Source organism: Phyllostomus hastatus, unplaced genomic scaffold, assembly GCF_019186645.2.
Source record: "Phyllostomus hastatus isolate PE091 unplaced genomic scaffold, TTU_PhHast_1.1 phas_contig_159, whole genome shotgun sequence".
Taxonomy (NCBI): domain Eukaryota; kingdom Metazoa; phylum Chordata; class Mammalia; order Chiroptera; family Phyllostomidae; genus Phyllostomus; species Phyllostomus hastatus.
The window spans coordinates 6,196,741-6,213,854 of record NW_025333640.1 but is presented as its reverse complement, the minus strand read 5'-3'; the positions used below and the strand labels follow the sequence as shown (position 1 = coordinate 6,213,854).

Below are 17,114 nucleotides of genomic sequence, written 5' to 3'. Positions count from 1 at the left end.
GTTTTAGAAGTATGTAAAAATATAGGCAGAACTTGTTTAAAAATTATCATTATTGTTATTATTATCCTCCCCTGAGGACATGTTTCCATTGCTCTGAGAGAGAGAGAGAGAGAGAGAGAGAGAGAGAGAGAGAGAGGGAGAGAGATGTGAACGAAAAACATCGATTGGTTGCTTTCTCATATGTTCCTCACCAGTAATCAAACCCACAACTTTTTTTGGTCTACAGGATGATGCTCCAGTCAATGGAGCCAGGCTGCCCAGGGCCAGAACTTGGTAATTGTAGAACTAAAGTTGGAAATCTTTGTGCATTGGTGCTAAAGGGCCCAGCGGTTCTGGATCTCAGTGCCGTCAGGGTCCCACTCAGAGTCGGGCACCTCAGCTTTGCGTGCTGAATCGCTGCGAATGGGTTCCCTGGGCCACAGAGATGGTGTGGGAAAAACTTAAACCGCCATATGCTGCTTCTCCTTTTTTTTTTAAAAGAAAAATACAATAAGAAATAACAGTTTTCGGCCTTTTTTGTCCTTTGAGTATTGGGAAGTCATAAAACACTTTTAGTGAAAACAACCACATTCAGCATTTTTCAATGCGCAGGGGGAATGAGAAACTCCCTCTCCTCTTTCTATTTTTCCTCTGCCGAAAATGAGTTGCTCTTGGTGTGCTGTTCTTAAATTCGTGTGTCCTCTATCCATTTTAATCTTGTTATCTATTTTTATGGCGACTGTCGCTATGGTGCTCTGTGCTCTTTACATAGCATAACAGAGATTTCAGATGTCTGATAGGACAGCTCAAAGTTCTGCTGCAGCTGGCAGGGAAACTGTGCTTGAGCAGTTCATTTTTTTTTAATTTGAGGTATAATTTGCATACAGTGGAATGCTCAGATCTGAAGTGTGCTGGCTAATTGGTTTTGACAAATGCATTTCAAGACAGAGCATTTGCATCACCCCAGAAATGTTCCTCGTGACTGTTTCCAGATTATCCTCCCCTCAGTCAGAAGGCCTACAGCTCCGATTTCTATCACGCTAGGTTGGTTTTGCCAACTAGGTTCTTAATGTTAGAATTTTGTGTTCCTGAGGACTTTGTACATAGTGCTTTGAAGGGGCGGAGGGGGTATGTGTTTAAAAACCAGTACCCTAATGGTTTAGGTAGTCCTGGTGAGTCAGTCATATTTTGGAGTCTGTCTAATGGAGTGTTCAGGTTTTTCTCAGTGTCCACAGGATCCAGATTAATGTTAGGAATAAGTGTGATTGGGTGAGGGCTGCCATTATTGGTGTGTGTGTGTGTGTGTGTGTGTATGTGTGCGTGTGCATGCTTGTTGTGTCGGAGAGCTGGAATCCTCAGCTGGAAGAACTGGAATGATTCCTAGGACATCCCTTTGGATTACCCAGAAGCCCCCAACACACTTTCTCTTTTTTTCCTGCCTCTTCCTTGAACTAGCATATAAATTTAACAATCCACAGAGTTGCAGAGTTGGGCTTGTAATATTGAAACAAGATCCGTGTTGCAAAGCCCAGTGCTTTGCACTGCAGAGCTCTCTGCCTCCTGGGAAGCATGTGCCCCCAGACATATTACTGAGAGGAACAGGGTCGGTTTCTTTCTCTTTCTTTCTACCTCCCTCCCTCCCTCCTTCCCTCCCTTCCTTCCTTCCTTCCTTCCTTCCTTCCTTCCTCCCTCCCTCCCTCCCTCCCTCCCTCCCTCCCTCCCTCCCTCCTTCCTTCCTTCCTTCCTTCCTGTAAATGGTTAAGTGAAATTTTATCACACAGGTAGTACATGAACACGTACCCAGGAGAAAAAATGCAAACCGTCCAGAGCAACCACATCTTCCTTGACAACCACTCCTAATCCAGCCCTTCCCCAGAGCTCAACCGCCGTCACAAGGTTGTTGGTACTTTTCAATTGCGCTTACATGTGCTCACTTCCACCTGTAGAACTTGAAAGCAGTGCAGCGTGTTGTCCTGCCAGAGTGGTCCCCCCGCCGCCCTGCCCCACAACGGCACGTCTTGGTCATTGCTTCCTATCCTTATGGAGGTCTTCTTGATTTTGTTTAATTCCTGAAGGGCCTTTCTTAGAATCAGAAGGGTAAACAATGGTTTAGCCTTCCCCTAGCTGGTGGACATTTGAAGTTATTTCTAAATCCTCTGCAGTTGCAAATGTTGTTAAAAATAAACTTGGCTACACTTGCCTCTTTGTAATGCAGGCGAGTGTTTCTCTCTAGGGCAGCGGTCCTCAACCTTCTTGGCACCAGGGACAGGTTTCGTGGAAGACAGGTTTTTCACAGAGGGTGGGGGGCAGGGGGAAGGAGCTCAGGTGGTAATGCAAGCAATAGGGAGCAGGATGAAGCTTTGCTCACCTCCTGCTGTACGGCCCTGTGCCTAATAGGCCACTGACAGGTACTGGGCAGTGGCCCAAGGGTTGGGGACCCCTGCTGTAGGGTAGATACCAAGAAAGGGCAGTTGCTGAGTCATAGGGCACTTTTAATTTTAAATCCTAACAAAGACATGTGACCAGGTCAGTTCCTAGCTTATACTTAATGCAGGCCATGGCATACCTAAAGCGTGCTCAGACACAAAGCAATTGTTTTCTAAGGCCAGGGCAGGGTTTAGGGTGTGCTAGGTGTGTGCCCCGTGGGTTGGCCAGGAGGGTTGGGCTGCATACTCAAATCTGTCTGGTCCGCACCCCCCCCCGCCCCCCAAACTGAGGGACTTTGGCCTGCGTGCTGGTTGTGGTTGTGTGCAGAAGAATTGCAGGACCGACAAGCAGCACATTGTGGACTGGATGGTAAATGCTAAACCCAGTTTATTCCCTAACTGGAGACCAACACATCTGATTCTTCTCCGAGCCATCTCTAGAATACAGCGTGCTGTGCCTGTAAACACTCAAGCCCGGGGTGAGGCGTTGGGAAGCATTTGCATGTTCTTAGAAAGAAACCTAGAACCCTGTCATATACTTCTATTAATAGTTTCATGTTGTGTGTCTCTGGATTTATACTTCTTGATGTCATCTCTAGAGCTCAGAGAGCTCCTGGAAAACATGAAAATTTGCCATATCAGGCCAGACTCATGCCTTTAGAAGCCAGCGTAGCAAGCAAGGGCCTAGCTGCGTCCCTCTTGAAGGGCACATGCTACTGCCAGTGGTCACCTCACTGGGGAGGAGCAGCCAAGTTCTGCAGCCTCAGTTGTTGCACGTGCGTTCGCCTTCAGACCCCCCTCACACAGGGGTTGATGAAAATAGTTCTGGATCTGACCCAGGTGGACCCCACCGCTGCATTTAAGCAATTGCCCAAACCTAGTCATGCATTTATGTTGCTTTCTTTTCGGGGTACAGAGGCACCTCTTCTTCTGGTCTCCCGTGAGTGTTAGCAGGTGCTCCCTTTGCTGTCTTTTCACGAGTTGGTGATGAAGTTAGCGTCCCACCTTATCGCTCCCATGTGCTAGATTCTCACAGGGCCCCCTGGGCTTGCTTGTCCTGGCCGCTTTGGAAGGCCGCCCGCCCCACCCCCACCCCCGCCCCCAGCCCATTTAGGTGACTGTCTCCTGTGTTTACAAGTAATCTTTCTTGTTGGGCAGCGACCAGTGTTCCCAGTGTGGACAGGTCTCTAGTTTTATAGGGGGTAGGTGGCAGTGTGTTTCTTTTTGTTTTTAGCACTTCTGCAGTGGCGCTGGACAAAATGATTTTCTGTTTGTTTGCTTTGGCCTTGGTGAGCACGGTCGGATAACAGTCTGATCTGCAGTGATGTCGAGGCCCCTTTCCTGGATTCTGGCTGTCACCACAGAGCTCTTGCACGGTCTTGAATTTCTTTTTCCTTAAATGTATCACACTGCCCTTGCCTGTGTTAAAATTGACTGGCTTCTTTCCCCTCTACTTACAGGAAGTCTCCCTTGTAATCATTCCATAGGTTTGGCTTGTCACTACCTGGAGTTTGGCTCCTTTTTTTTTTTAAAGGCTAACGTTTACTGAGTGCTTTGTGTCAGGCACAGTGCTCAGTATTTGAGGTGCATTTTTAAAATTCTTTCCTAGGGCCATTTCTCAGAGGAATCAATCTCTAGGAAGAGGAGCTCGGTGACTCCGAAACACCAAGGCGCTGTTAGAAAGAACTGCATTGCCTCGTCAAAGCCTCAGGTCATCCCGTGGAGTAGGAGCCCTTGTCTTCTTCACTTCAGAGGTAAAGGCGCTGAGGCCCAGAGAGGTGACGTCATTTGCCCAAGGCCACATACTTGGGAAGTTGGAGTTCATTTGCAGCCCTGAGGGTTTTGCTGTGCAGTCTTTCTGGGACATTTGTAAAAGTGTTTAATGAGAATAACTGTAGCCCCGATCCCGGGGGAGCCCCCCGCTTGATGCTTTGCTGTTGGAATGCCCGTTTCATTTCCCTTCCTTGCCCAAACCACCACCACCACACTCACCTCTCGTGACTCCAGCTTTCACTAGCAAGGAGCAGTGAGGAGGTCACCGGTCGAGCCTCTCCGCCTCCCCCTGCGTGATGCACGCTTTTCCTGCAGAAGACGGAGGAGAGAGCGTAGCTGTTGGAACCAGACCCGCTGGAGCTCACCTCTTAGTTCTGTCCCTTTCGAGCTCTGTGGCCTTGGGGACGTTTCTCAGGGCCTCGGTGTCCTCCCCTGTGAAAGGGAGGAGATGGTGCTAATGACATTATTGTGAGGGTGAAATGATATAAATGTCTGTGAGGTGCTTCGCCAGTGCCTGGCACGTGAGTCTTCAATAAATGGTAGGTGTTAGAACTTTCCTGAAGGAACTTTAGTCTTCGGAAGGCTGTCGATTGCTTTGGCTTTCTGTTTTTCTCTTTTTAAAAAATTTTACTTATTGATTTGAGAGAGAGGGAAACATTGTGCTTTTCCACTTATTATATGCATTTACTGGTTGATTCTTGTATGTGCCCTGACCAGGGATTGAACCCACAAACTTGGTGTATTGGGTCGACACTCTAACCAACTGAGCTACCTGGCCAGGGCCCTGTTTTTCTTTTGTCCATTTGCCCTAGAACAGTTCTAGTGAGGTAGTTAGATGTGATTTTGTTGCTTGTGAGCATCTCACTGCCTTTTCCCTGGGAAGATTCTAGTTTCCTGCTGGCCCTGGAGTAAGTGCAGTCTGCCTGTCAGCCTGGTGGGAGAGATTCCGTGCGGCGGTGCCCGCCGGCCTCGAAGCAGGCAGGGGCTCACCAGCGCTGTGCAGCCGCGGCCTGTGTGTCCTGGCCTACCGGGCACCCTCTTCGTCCTTCGCTTCTCTTAAAACTCAGGTGCGTGGGACATCTGGCCTGTGGCTGAGCCACACCTGTTTTGTCACTTTGGCTTACAACAACCACACTGTCCATGAAAGGGGGAACATCCAAGAGTGGACACCCCAATATCGTGTGCTCAGCCTGGGGTGACCGCTCATTTTCTTCATCCTTCTTCCATCTTCGAGCCCATCCTCAGCCCCACTGTTATGGGGCAGGATGATTCCTTAAGTGGCCTCCTCCATAGAGAGGTACTTCCCCGGTAGTGGGTCGAGCCTCAGGCAAGGGCCCCTCCCCCGCCAGGCTCAGGTTTCACTGTGTGCTTAAAAGATCTTCCTTTATGAGTCTGTAGTCTCTTTACTTTGGCTGAGTTTGTGTTTTCTGGGGGAAACTTGTCTATCTCCCTCACACTCCAGTCACTCAGCAGGTTTTTAAAAAACCCATAACATGTTTTATTTTGACTTATTTAACGTACGTCAAACAAACACTTAGAATTTTAACACGCACATTGATCTAACTTCATGGGCTTAGTCTTGAACACCGTCTCTCTATCAGGCTTCAGTGTCAGACTGCTGGATGTTTCTTCGCATTGTCCTGAAAGAAGCAAATTCTGATTCATTCATTTAATCGTAAAGCACGAAAACCTGAGTGTGGCTCTGGAGCACATTACGTGCTTTTTTAATAAACAAGTGCTGGATGTAAGATCCAGGCGGGAGCTCAGCTGGGCCCGAGGTTCTCTACAGGCAGCGCGTGAAGCTTATTCTGTTCAGTTCGTTGGCAAGAGCCCGGCACGTGTCGAACGTCAGGTTTTTAGGAACGCTGGTGTTTGTGTTCCATGGTGCCCCTTCCCTTGAGTGTCTGGTGCGTTGGTACAAAATTATTTCCCATGTGGGTCTGCACTGGCGTGGCTCGGGGCCAGATCCGGGACACCTGGGACCAGGACTGAAGGACCTGTGGCAGCCCCAGAGGTTGGGCACAGAGGCTGGCCGGGGTCCATCCACTTCATGGAGCTTTTGTGACACTCGTCCTTGCCCACCCTAGGCAGGGCACCAAGACTGAGACTTGGGCTCAGCAGAGAGCAGGATTGTGGTGGCGTGTCCGCTGGGAGTGCGATGAGGGGCCGGGTGGTGTGGGAGGCGGGCCGTGGCGGGTCCTGGCTCTGGGGCGTGGTGTGGGGCAGGCTCAGCCCTGAACCCAGGAGTGGGTTCACTGTGGCCAACCAAGCAGGCCTCTAGATGGAATGCGTTGGTTTCTCAGTTCCCCTGTATTGTTGCAGTCGGTTTTGTTGTGATTTCAGTTATTTAGTGGCTCACCCATGGTCAACATCTTGATTTCCTCTAGAGGCAGTAGTTGAAGTACCAGATCTGGTCAAAGGTTCTCTTACAACCTCAATTCCCAGATGCTTGCCTGACGGCGGTGGCTACTGAGCAGTCAGAGCGGCCTGTTGTGTTACTTAGCTCTCCAGCCCCCATCTAACATAGGGGGACAGGGCCCTGGCCGGGTTGCTCCATTGGTTGGAGTGTCGTCCTGTACTCTGCAGGTTATGGGTTCAATCCCCAGTCAGGGCACACACGGGAAGCAACCAGTGGGTGTTTCTCCCATTGGTGTTTCTCTTTCCATCTCTCCCTTCCTTTCTCTCTAAAATCAATAAACACATCCTCGGGTGAGGATTTAAAGATAAAGCAGAACAGGGGGGCAGGGGAAGGGGACACATCTTGATTTCCTTCCAGATGCTGGAGGCACTGTTCTCGTTTTTCACAGGTGGGGAGGGAAGTTGAGGCTCCCAGGTGGTGGCAGACTGTCGCGAGTGACGCAGGTCGAGGCGACTGGCTGCCGCCCTCTCTCTCCCGGGCGAAGGGTCCTCTGCAGTCAGGGGGCCTTGGCCTGGCTTCTCCTGCACAGGCTGGGCGCCCATTGTGAGGGGCCGGTTTCGGCACTGCAGTGGCATCCAGCCTGTCTTTCCTGTCAGCCACGGCGCTGGGGGCCTGCCTGGGAAGCATTCCCTTTGGTGGTGGGAGAATTCTGGCTCCAATTCTAGGAGAGCAGAGCCGAGTTTCCCCGGAGAATGTGATGGAGCCACAGAGTGAAGAGCCGACCCCGCCCCTCCTGAAACAGAAAATGTGTACAGTTAATTGGGGAGTGAGAATAAAGGGGAAAGTTGGTTTAAAAGTAGATCTGTAGAAGCCTGGTTACCTCCCTTCTGGCCAGACAGATCTATTCCCATTGGCTTGTCCACCATCCTGGTCTTGGAACAAACTGGTGTCCAGCTCTCGTGTCAGGGTTTTAAGTGTTATCAGCCACTACGGTGTTCGGTCATCCCAACAGCACAGGTTTCTTATCTTGGGCCTCATAATTTCCCAGATTACAGCTTTGTTACGATCAGCTTACGTTTTGGACGATGGCTCCCGGGTGAGGCTTGGATTGCTGAGGGATACCTGGGCACTGCAGTCCCTTCCCTCACCTGTTGATCTTTCCTGGCTGGCTGTCTCTAGGTGACTGATCTTGCGTGCGTGAGCTTGGTCTCTCATGTTTCATTTTGGATCTCACCCTCCTGGCCTGTCTCTCAGGCCAGGTGACTTGCTTCTCGAGTGCCTGCAGCTCCGTGCACCCTGATTCCCCACCACAGGAGAGGGTCCCTGTCTTTTTACTCCCTGTGGATTGCAGCCAGGCAGGTCCCCAGGTGGTTCTCACCCCCTACAAGCCCTGCTGCCTGTTTACTCAGTGCTGTGGGGGAATGCCATTATTCATTCGAATGACTGCTGAGTGCCAAATAGTTGTTCTATTTTAACCACTTAAATAAAAAAAGTATAGAAAGTCGAGTCTACATTTCTCTGCCTTCTTAAAGGAGTGAGAACATAAGGAAGCCTCTCCTTGTGTCTCAGGCCTGGCAGGCACCTTGGGCACCTCGGCCACAAAGTCTTCCCTTATGCCAATGGGTCCTGGATTGTCAGGCTTTTAAAAGTCTCCTCTCCATGTTTTATATTTTGGGAGTACTTCTTTTGTTGCTGGCTTTTGCTTTTCTCTCCTGTAACTACATCCAGATCTCTTCTTCCCAACGAAGCTCACACGTTGTGAAGGTCAGGTGAGGTGGCGTAAATGCACCAGGGCTGTGAACTCCAGAGCCCAGCCCTCCTGTACCCCTGCCCTGCGCCCCCCTCCTGCTGCTGGGCCTCCCCTTGTGGGGAGGAGAGAACTGGACCAGCAAGTAGCCAGGAGAGCAGCAGTCACTGCTGCTGGCTAGCTTTGGCAAATAAGTGACCTTCTTGAGGAACATCAGTTCTATGAGCTGTAAAATGGAGATTATATTGTCTCTCCACATTTTCTTAAGTTGCTGGGAGCTCGGGGGAGAAAAAAAGGAAGCTCCTGAATGTGTGTATTAAAGTGGGTGTGAGCCTCAGTGCCACTCAGGCTTTATTCATGGGTGGCTTGAGTTAATGCGCAGGTCTCCTGAATGCTCACTCTGAAAACTGCTTGAGAAAACTGTTCATTCTTTGAGGCTTGTTCTCCCGGAGATACTCAGCTCTTGGTTCTCTCCTTCCCGCAGGCTCTGGGTAAAATGCCGAGTCAGCAGTCACACATCTCCCCGCCTCCTTCTGGAACTCTCACATAGTTTTAGCACAGTGCAAATGAGGTTTAACTGCAGTGCATGCACGTACCCACACGTACACACTGTGCATGCGTGCTCCTCCCTCCCCCCATGCATGTGCCGAGCAGTGCCGGACAGCCCCTCTGCCTCCTACCGCACATTTGTAAGCAGGGTTTGCTTACGCCTGCTTCCTTATGTAGTATTCTCAACCCGTTTTCGGGACAACACTACTCTCTTAGAACTGAGTTTGAACACTAAAACTCTACCTTTTCTTTTGACACCTGTCTTCATTTCAGGGCAAGCAGCAGGTATTATTTCTTAGAACACATTATTTTTTTTGAATCTGGGGCTCACCCCATTCATGGGAATATTGTCTCCTTAAAATCATAAATCTGATGAGATTAGCAAGATATGGCCTGGACCCTCAAAAGGCTTGCAGTCTAAGGAAGATGAGCTCGCATTGGGTCTCGTAGAAATAGTTGCAGTTTACCAAGCCCTAACCACGCACCAGGACTGTGCTCAGAGCTGCCTTCTGAATACAGAGCGGTGCACTCATGCATGACGGAGCGAGGAGCAAAGGGCAGTGGCAGTGGTGGTTTTGAAGCAGATGGGGAGCTAGGTGTGAAGGAAGGGGAAGTGTGCTTATTCCTGGGTAGGATGGTGAAAAAAAAAACAAAAACGCTTTCCTCCCCTGCCGGCAGGGCACACACAGAGTGGCGGTCTCTTTTCCTTGACTGAACGACTGACTGTTGTGCACTCGGACCAACAGAAGTCTGTGTTGATCAGGTCATTTATTATCTGCCGGAGAAAATTCAGTGTAACCAAATCAGATGACCTATTTCTATGGCCCATCTGCTGGAGTATGAAAATAGCACTGCTATCTCGGGCCCGTATTTTTTCCTTCCATTATTCTGTTACAGCGATTACAGTAATGGGAAGGCTGGGTGCTGGCTTATAGGGGATGCTGTGACCAAGGTGCCAGCCCCCAAGTGGGGGATGGGCAACCTTTCAGGCTCCTGTCAATCCTGAGTCTATAATTTTGATTTTATGAGTAGTTATACTCTTATACATGGATGCAGTATGATCCAGTTTTTCCCAAACATTCAGAAAAAGACAATGATTTACATGTTTTGAAAGTCCAAATGGTCATTCTCTGAGAAACTGATTTAGAAATGTTAGTATTGAATGAATGACTAATGTGTTCAGCGCTGTGTATCTTCAGATTGCATTGTGAAACTCTAAAATGCACACCACACATTTTTAAAATGGTGTGATAGAACCTGTCAAAGAACTTGAGAGAGAGAAAAGTTTTAGCTCAGGCCCTTAGCTACTCTTGGAGGGATTTCTATCCAAAGCCAGGCTGGCAGAGACTCCTCTGGAAGAAAAGGTCAGTGTATGCTCAGTGAAGTGAGTTTTTTTTCTTTTTTCTACATCTTCTGAATAAGGCAGCCCAGGGAGTGAGGGGGTGGGTTGGGGGTGGGGATGGGAAGATTTGAGAACCACCAGGCAGCGTTAGGGTGGTGAGGTCAGGGTATGACATCTTGCTTCTGCCAAGTTCAGCTGCTGGCCTGTACTGGGAGAGGACCATAGGCGTATCTGCACATGATTGTAAGGATGCTGCACTTGGCATCTCTCACAGAGACAGTCCTTGGCTGAGGTGTTGCTGGAAGTAATTGGGAATCCCATTCTCTGCTGAGTCGTGTTGTAAGGGAGAGTTGTGGTTTGCTACATTTTAACCTTTGCATGAGCATAGAATATCACACCAAAAATTTTTAAGTTAAAACTTCATAGATTAAAAAAATAATAATGAACAACTTTCTGATAAAAGATTAAGGATGATATGCAAAATATTAGCAAGAACTAAAGTCTGTGCAGTGGTTTCCCCGTGGAGATCAGGCAGCAGAAAGCTGAGGCTGAGTAGAAAACCTGAAACTGTCGGTGGAGGGTTGCTGTCCCTCGTCTTGATCCATAAATGGTTCATCAGAGAGTTTGTAGTGGGCACTCAAGATTAAGCAAATGGTAGTCAATTAGTCCAAACTTAACTCTCCTTAACAAAAACAAAACAAATAAAACCCACCCAAGCTATTAGCTGTGTAATGAATCACTCTGACTTAGGACCTGTGTTCTAGAAGTGCCACTAGGTGATGTCATGGCTCGCGGCAGTGTTCCTGGGTGGTAGGAGAGAACAACCATTGTGCGTGAGTGTGTGTGCACACACGTACGTGTGCTGGGACATGCGGTTGTCCGGCAACAGTCACATGTCAAGTAGCAATTTGTAGCTCAGAACCACAGAGAGGGTTTGTTTTCCTCTTCTGTCTGTTCCAATTATTTAACTGATGGCAGATGTCCTCATTAAGGGCTATTAGCACATCAGAATATGTTTGCTGAGCCTGGAAAGGGGCTAACCCCTTTTGGACATTGACCAAAATACATATTCTGGGATAGCCACCCCTTCTATTGGTGACAGTGGAAAAGGTGTGAGCCACAGGAGGGCTCAGGATACCTTTAAAACTATGTATCAGGGGGAAGTCCTTTGTAGCAAGAGTTTGTTTCAATTAAGGAATCCGTAGGTCAAAAATGTAACATCATAAAGCACGATTTGGCTGCATGTGGAAACATTGTTTTTGTTACCCTGAAATGGATGTTCCTTGCTTTCTTTGCTGTATCAGAACCATATGGCAAATTAGGGGGTTGCTGGTTTATATGGACCTTTGATCACTCCCAAGAAAGAAACCAAGAGGGGAGTGAATAGAAGTTAGAGATCAGGGAAGAGAGGTTTGAAGGAGGCTCCAGTTAGATTGATAGAAGCGTGGTAGGAGGGAGCGTGGGACCCTTACTCCCAGATGTAAAGTAACAGGTGAGCCTGAGAAGTCACTCTAAAGTCCAGAGTTAACCTGGCTCCTCCACCCCACCGCAGGGCTGACCTTGGTAGGTGCTCTAATCCACTTCTGAGTCCCTGAAGGACACTGTTATCTGGAGAGCCTGTCCAGGATATCATAACGAGTATGCTGATAAATGTGGGCAAGGCACTGGACCCCACCTGGTGATGCTGCCCAGCCTACATTTAGTCTAGATTTGTATTTTCCACTTCCATTCTCTCAGTCGCTAGTAGAAGCTTGGCTAAAATCTTTTAACTTTTGAGACTGATTGCATTATCTCTCTGGTCCCTCCCAGAGGGCAAGGTGTGCATAAAAGTCTTCCTAAACCACTGAATGATTAACAGCGATTTGAACTGTTGAGCAAGGTCAGACTAAAGCATTGACCTCTGTTTGTAGGTAAAAGTCTAAGATGCTAGTGGAGAAGAGACCTCCAAGGAAGGAAAATGATACAAGGACACAGAAGTAGAGGCTTGCAGGATCAGAGCTGTTTTTTTTTTTCTATCAAGGTTTACTGACAAAGGAAAAAAATGCCCTGTAAATAAAAAGCAACTTAATGGAGTGTTTTATTTTGAGAGATCCCATACCTCCTGGCTAATGGCAGGATTACCACCTCTGACCCCAGGTAGACAGGAGGTCAACCTGCAGGGCTGCCTGTCCTTGTGGTGTAGCCTCGGCAACCTCAGCTCGCTGGCTCGGGTTTCCTCATCAGAAATGAGACCATATGTTTTCTCAAATTGTTCCGAGGATTAAATTAGGTACAATTTGTGAAAGCTAGTGCCTAGTAGGCATTTAACAAAGACACTTTCCCTTCCTCCTGTCTTCCCTTCTCTTCTGCTTTTAAAAATTAAGCTTTGGGTGTACTCTACATGGATCGAATAAAGCATGTTTCAGGGTGGAATTTGGAGAAAGGCCAGAGAAGAGAGCAAACATACGTGGGAACAAACCGGAAGTGGGCAGGTTCACCAACTCTGCAAATCTAGCAGGCTTTGGAGGGTGCAGGTTCACAGACCAAATGAAGAGTATTTTTTTTTTAACTAAAGGGAAAAAAAGGCTTGTAAAAACATCGTCATAGTCTGTTAGCCGAATATTTCAGGCCCTGTCTGGAGACAGGAAGCCCAGGAATCTTGGAAATACTGTTTTTTCTTCATTTTCAGAGGTAGAAACCTCAAACTTCCTGCTTGTGGAAAGTGGGGGTGGCCACCATTTTTTTGGTTTTTGTTTTTTGGTGGAGAAAAGGGTTGTTTCTTTCTCTGGATGAATGCTGACCCCTGACGCCTCCAAGTGGTACTGCGTCTTCTCCTCTAGCTCTTGGTTGCTCCGCGGGATTAAATTGAGAGCCAGGGGTTCTTGTTTCTGGCTTGAGGCTTCAAGGATGAAGGTAGGTGAGTGGGTTTTAAAAACAGTTCGTTTGGATGTACATTTTTTAATAGTCATTAAGAATTTACTTTGTACATTTTTCTTACCTTTTTTTTTGTTATAATAAAGCTTTTCAAAATAGATATGAGGTCACCAGACTCATGAGCAGGAGCTCGGTAGGGCGCTGCAACCCCGACCTTTCTCTTGCCTTTTTTGGCTTTCTAGGGAATTCCCGGTGGAGCCGCCACACTCTCTGCTTCCAGCCCTTGAAGGTCTGAGTAAAAGACTTGTAAAAACCCTTTTTTTCTGTCTCACTTTACAGGTTGTGGAGAGCTTTTAAGAAATATTCTCATGTGCCCTCCCAGGATATTGGCGAAGGGGAGCATCAGGGTTATGCTTTATTTAGTTTGTAAAAATTTTATAGGAATTTATAAAGTTTATTGGGCCAAACTGACCACAGTTGCTGGGGAGCAAAATCTAAAGTGTTCCCGGCTTTGGGATTTCTAGGTGAGGACAGAGGCTTGGAGTAGGGACCCATGACGGAGTGGCCTGAGGGTCAAACTGTGTTTTCCCTGAATCTCACTTAGCAAGGGGGGGGGGGGGGAGGGACTTGGTTGGGGGGGGAAGGGGGGCGGGGAGGCTGTGGCCAGGGGAGGGATTTCTCAAGCAGAAGCTTGTTGACTGATTCAGATCACCCGGGGACCTGGAAGATAAGTTTTTGTTTCTGGAATGGCACAGCAGCCTGAAGGTCAAGGAGCAGCCCGGAGGGCCCCTGCGGGCCCCACCCGGCCCTGGGGCTCGTTGAGTGTCACTGCAACCCCTTCTCTTAAGCAGGAGGACTTTGACTCATGAGGTCTCAAACCCGGGTTTCTAGTTTTGATCCCCTCCCTAGCCCTTCCCCTCTGTGCAAAGAGGAGGGTGTTGCCCAGTTCCCTGCTTTCTGGTGTAGGAAGGATGGTACAGTTGCCTCAGAGCATGCAGAGCGGGCAAAGCCAAGGCAGTGAGGTTCCTGGGTCTAGAGTCAGGAGACCCGGTCCTGCTCAGGCTCTGGCGTCAACTCGATTGCAGTGAATGAGTCACCTAAGCTCGCTGCGATAGCGCGCTAACGTGTGCGACTAGGAGGGGAGAGTTATTGAGGAGGGGAGAGTTAGCGTGGCTCGTTCCCTGGCTCTCGGGAGCTTTAAAGCCACCTCGGTGTGAGAATCTGTGAGTGCCTGACGGATGCCCTCCCCCTCTGACTGGGCAGGAGCCATGTGCTCATCCAGCGGTTAGGGCAGCGATAGTCCGCAAGTACGACAGCCGCCCGTAAGACTTGAGTGGACCTGAAACGTTCCTGTCACCTAGTGACATCGCTGTCACCACGTCGCAGCGCAGTGCACTACTCGCGTGCTTGTGACACTGGTTTGAACAGGCCTCCTGCTCTGTCAGTTGCATAAAAGCTTAGATAGCAGCGCAGTTATGCCCAGTACACGACTCTCAATGATGATAATAAATGACCGTGTTCCTGACTTATGTGTTTACTGTACTCTCCTTTTCACTTATTTCAGAGTGGACTCTTTCTACCTACAAAACTGTGCTGTAAAACACTGCCGTGTTACCCTAGCAGCAGCCTCATACATGTTGTGCTTACCATGTCTTTTTTTTTCCTGTTAGGATTTTATTTATTTCTAGAGAAAGGGGAAGGGAGGGAGGAAGCAAGGGAGAGAAACATTGACGTGTGAAAGAAACAATAATCAATTGCCTCTCACATGCCCCCAACTGGGGACCTCGTCTGCATCCCAGCTAGGCATGTGCCCTGACCAGGATTGAACCGGTGACCTTCTGGTTTGCAGGCTGGCACTCAATCCAGTGAGCCACACCAGCCAAAAATACCACGTCTCTTGACTGCATTATTTTCTCTCTTCCGCTTGGCTTAATGTGTTCTGTGTCCAGTGACGTGCTGTGCAGGCTTGTAGCTGAGGAGCATCAGCTGCGCCGCGGGGCCCAGGTGTGCAGTAGCTGGCCGTCCGGGTTTGTGCAAGCGCACTCTGATGCTCGCATAGCGACAGAACCACCTAGCAACGCAGTTCTCAGAACGCATCCTCATTGTTAAGTGGTCCATGACTGTATCGAGTATCAGAACCTGACTGGTGTGTGCGTGTGCAGAGGTTTAGCTCAGAGAATGCTACCCATAGGCAGAGCAGTTCAAACAGCATGATACTGGGTACAGGCTGTAGGTATTATACAATAATAAAGGATTTGTTAAATCAGCGATGATGCATCTGCCTAAGAAAATACTGAATGGCTTCTAAAGGGTTTTTACAGAATAACATTTAATGATCTAGTAAAACTTACACAAAGTGAAAATTCAGTTTATCAAACCACGATCCCATTTTTGTAGAAATAAAAGTATGTAAATACATGTATAGAGGAAAGCATGGGATGATAAATAAGAAAGTGGGCATCTGTGGGAGGCAGCTTCTTGAATGACTTGTTTTTCTTTGTGCTAATCAGTATTTTCTAAATGTCCTACAAGGAATGGGTGGTACTTTTGTAACGAGAAAAAAACTGTAAAAGTCACTGTAAACAGCTTCATCCACTTTGATGGACACCCACAGCTGCCGCTGCTGCGTGTCGGACACTGGGCTAGAAGCTTCCTGATTCCTCCAGATAATGGCTAAAGGATTCCGTGTCCCCTTGCCTCCCCAGGAACGTTAGCAGCATGGCCAGCGTGCTGTCCCGGCGCCTCGGCAAACGGTCCCTCCTGGGAGCCCGCGTGTTGGGACCACCCGGGGCTGCCCCACCACCGGAGCCTCAGGCAGAGCTGCTGGAGGCTGTGGCTCCCCAGTCCTTCTACGCTTCCAAGGACACTTCCTGTCAGGAGCAGCCCAAGGAAGTCCTCAAGGCTCCCGCTGCCTCAGGCCTCCAGCAGGTGGCCTTTCAGCCCGGGCAAAAGGTAGGCTGATCCCTGAATGGGCAGGTGCCCGATCTCCCCAGGCTTGGGGCCAGCAGACGAGTGGTGCCCCCAGTGACGGGCTGGAAATGCCCTGGGCGTCAGTCTGGACGTGTACAGACTTCAGCCTCAGTGCTGGGGGCCCCTGGGCGGCAGGCCTCCTGAGAGAGTGCGCCGGCAGCAGCACACGCAGGGCTTCTCCGTGTCAGTGCTGTCTGGGGGAAGAGCCCCAAGACCTGACACCCCACCCTCTGAGTGCAGACCTACGCAAAACCTGAATTTCAGGCGTGGCCAGAACTCAGTTTCTCCTGATCCATCTCCGTGTGTAACTTTACAAAACAAAGGGATGACTCTCGGAGTGGTGAGAGTCACATAAGGTTGTGTCTTTGAGTTACCTTTAGGAGTTTTCAAGAGAGGAAGGTGTGTGTATAGACAGAATACCATTTGGACTTTCTTTTCTGCTGTCCTCTCCCCTTGTGGCGGGGCCCAGCTATGATCGTACCTGGTGTCATCGCCGCATCCAGGCGCATGGGCTTCTCTTCCATTGCCTTCTCCACAAATAGATTCTACCTTCTGTCTCCCTGCTGAGGCTTCTGTTTTCCACACCTTGATCCCCAACTGCTAAGCAGCCCTTGAGAGAGGGCAGCCTACCTGTCCACATGTCCGTCCCCAGGTAGACTGAGGAGTCTCTGAAGGGCAAAGTGCAGGGTGAGAAATTCATGGCAGCAGGTGGAACTGGCAGATACATAGGACTTCAGGGGCAAGGCAGGGCAAGAAATCAGGAGGGTGGACAGATCCCAAATTTATTTTACTGGGGAATTTAATCCCTTTACATTTAGAGTAATTATTGATAGATAAGGACTTACTGTCGAGATTTTGTTGATTATTTGCTGACTGTTTTGTAGTTCCTTTGTTCCTCTCTTGCTCTCTTCCTTTGTGATTTGTTGCTTTATTTTTGTAGTCATATGCTTTGATTCCTTTCTCTTTCTCTTTATCTTTTGTGTATCAACTTGAGGTTTTTTCTTTGTGGTTACTATGAGGCTTACAGAAAACATCTTATAGTTGTAACAGTCTATTTTAAGATGGTAACAACTTAGCTTTAATTGCATACAGATTCCAAGTTCAGAAAAAAAAAAT

General features: G+C 48.7%; 1 protein-coding gene across 6 annotated transcripts in view; it reads left to right on the top strand.

Annotated features, from left to right (window-relative positions):
• ZNF395 (zinc finger protein 395) overlaps positions 1-17,114 on the top strand; it is a 41,190-nt gene that overhangs the window by 10,210 nt on the left and 13,866 nt on the right. For 4 of the 6 annotated variants that reach the window (XM_045831162.1, XM_045831161.1, XM_045831160.1 and 1 more), the window contains exons 2-3: positions 4,015-4,159; positions 15,734-15,980. In XM_045831162.1, the coding sequence (XP_045687118.1) occupies positions 15,747-15,980 (234 nt within the window). In that variant the 5' untranslated portion in view covers positions 4,015-4,159; positions 15,734-15,746. The remainder of the gene's footprint in view (positions 1-4,014; positions 4,160-15,733; positions 15,981-17,114) is intronic. The other 2 variants (XM_045831163.1, XM_045831165.1) reach the window with 1 other exon arrangement.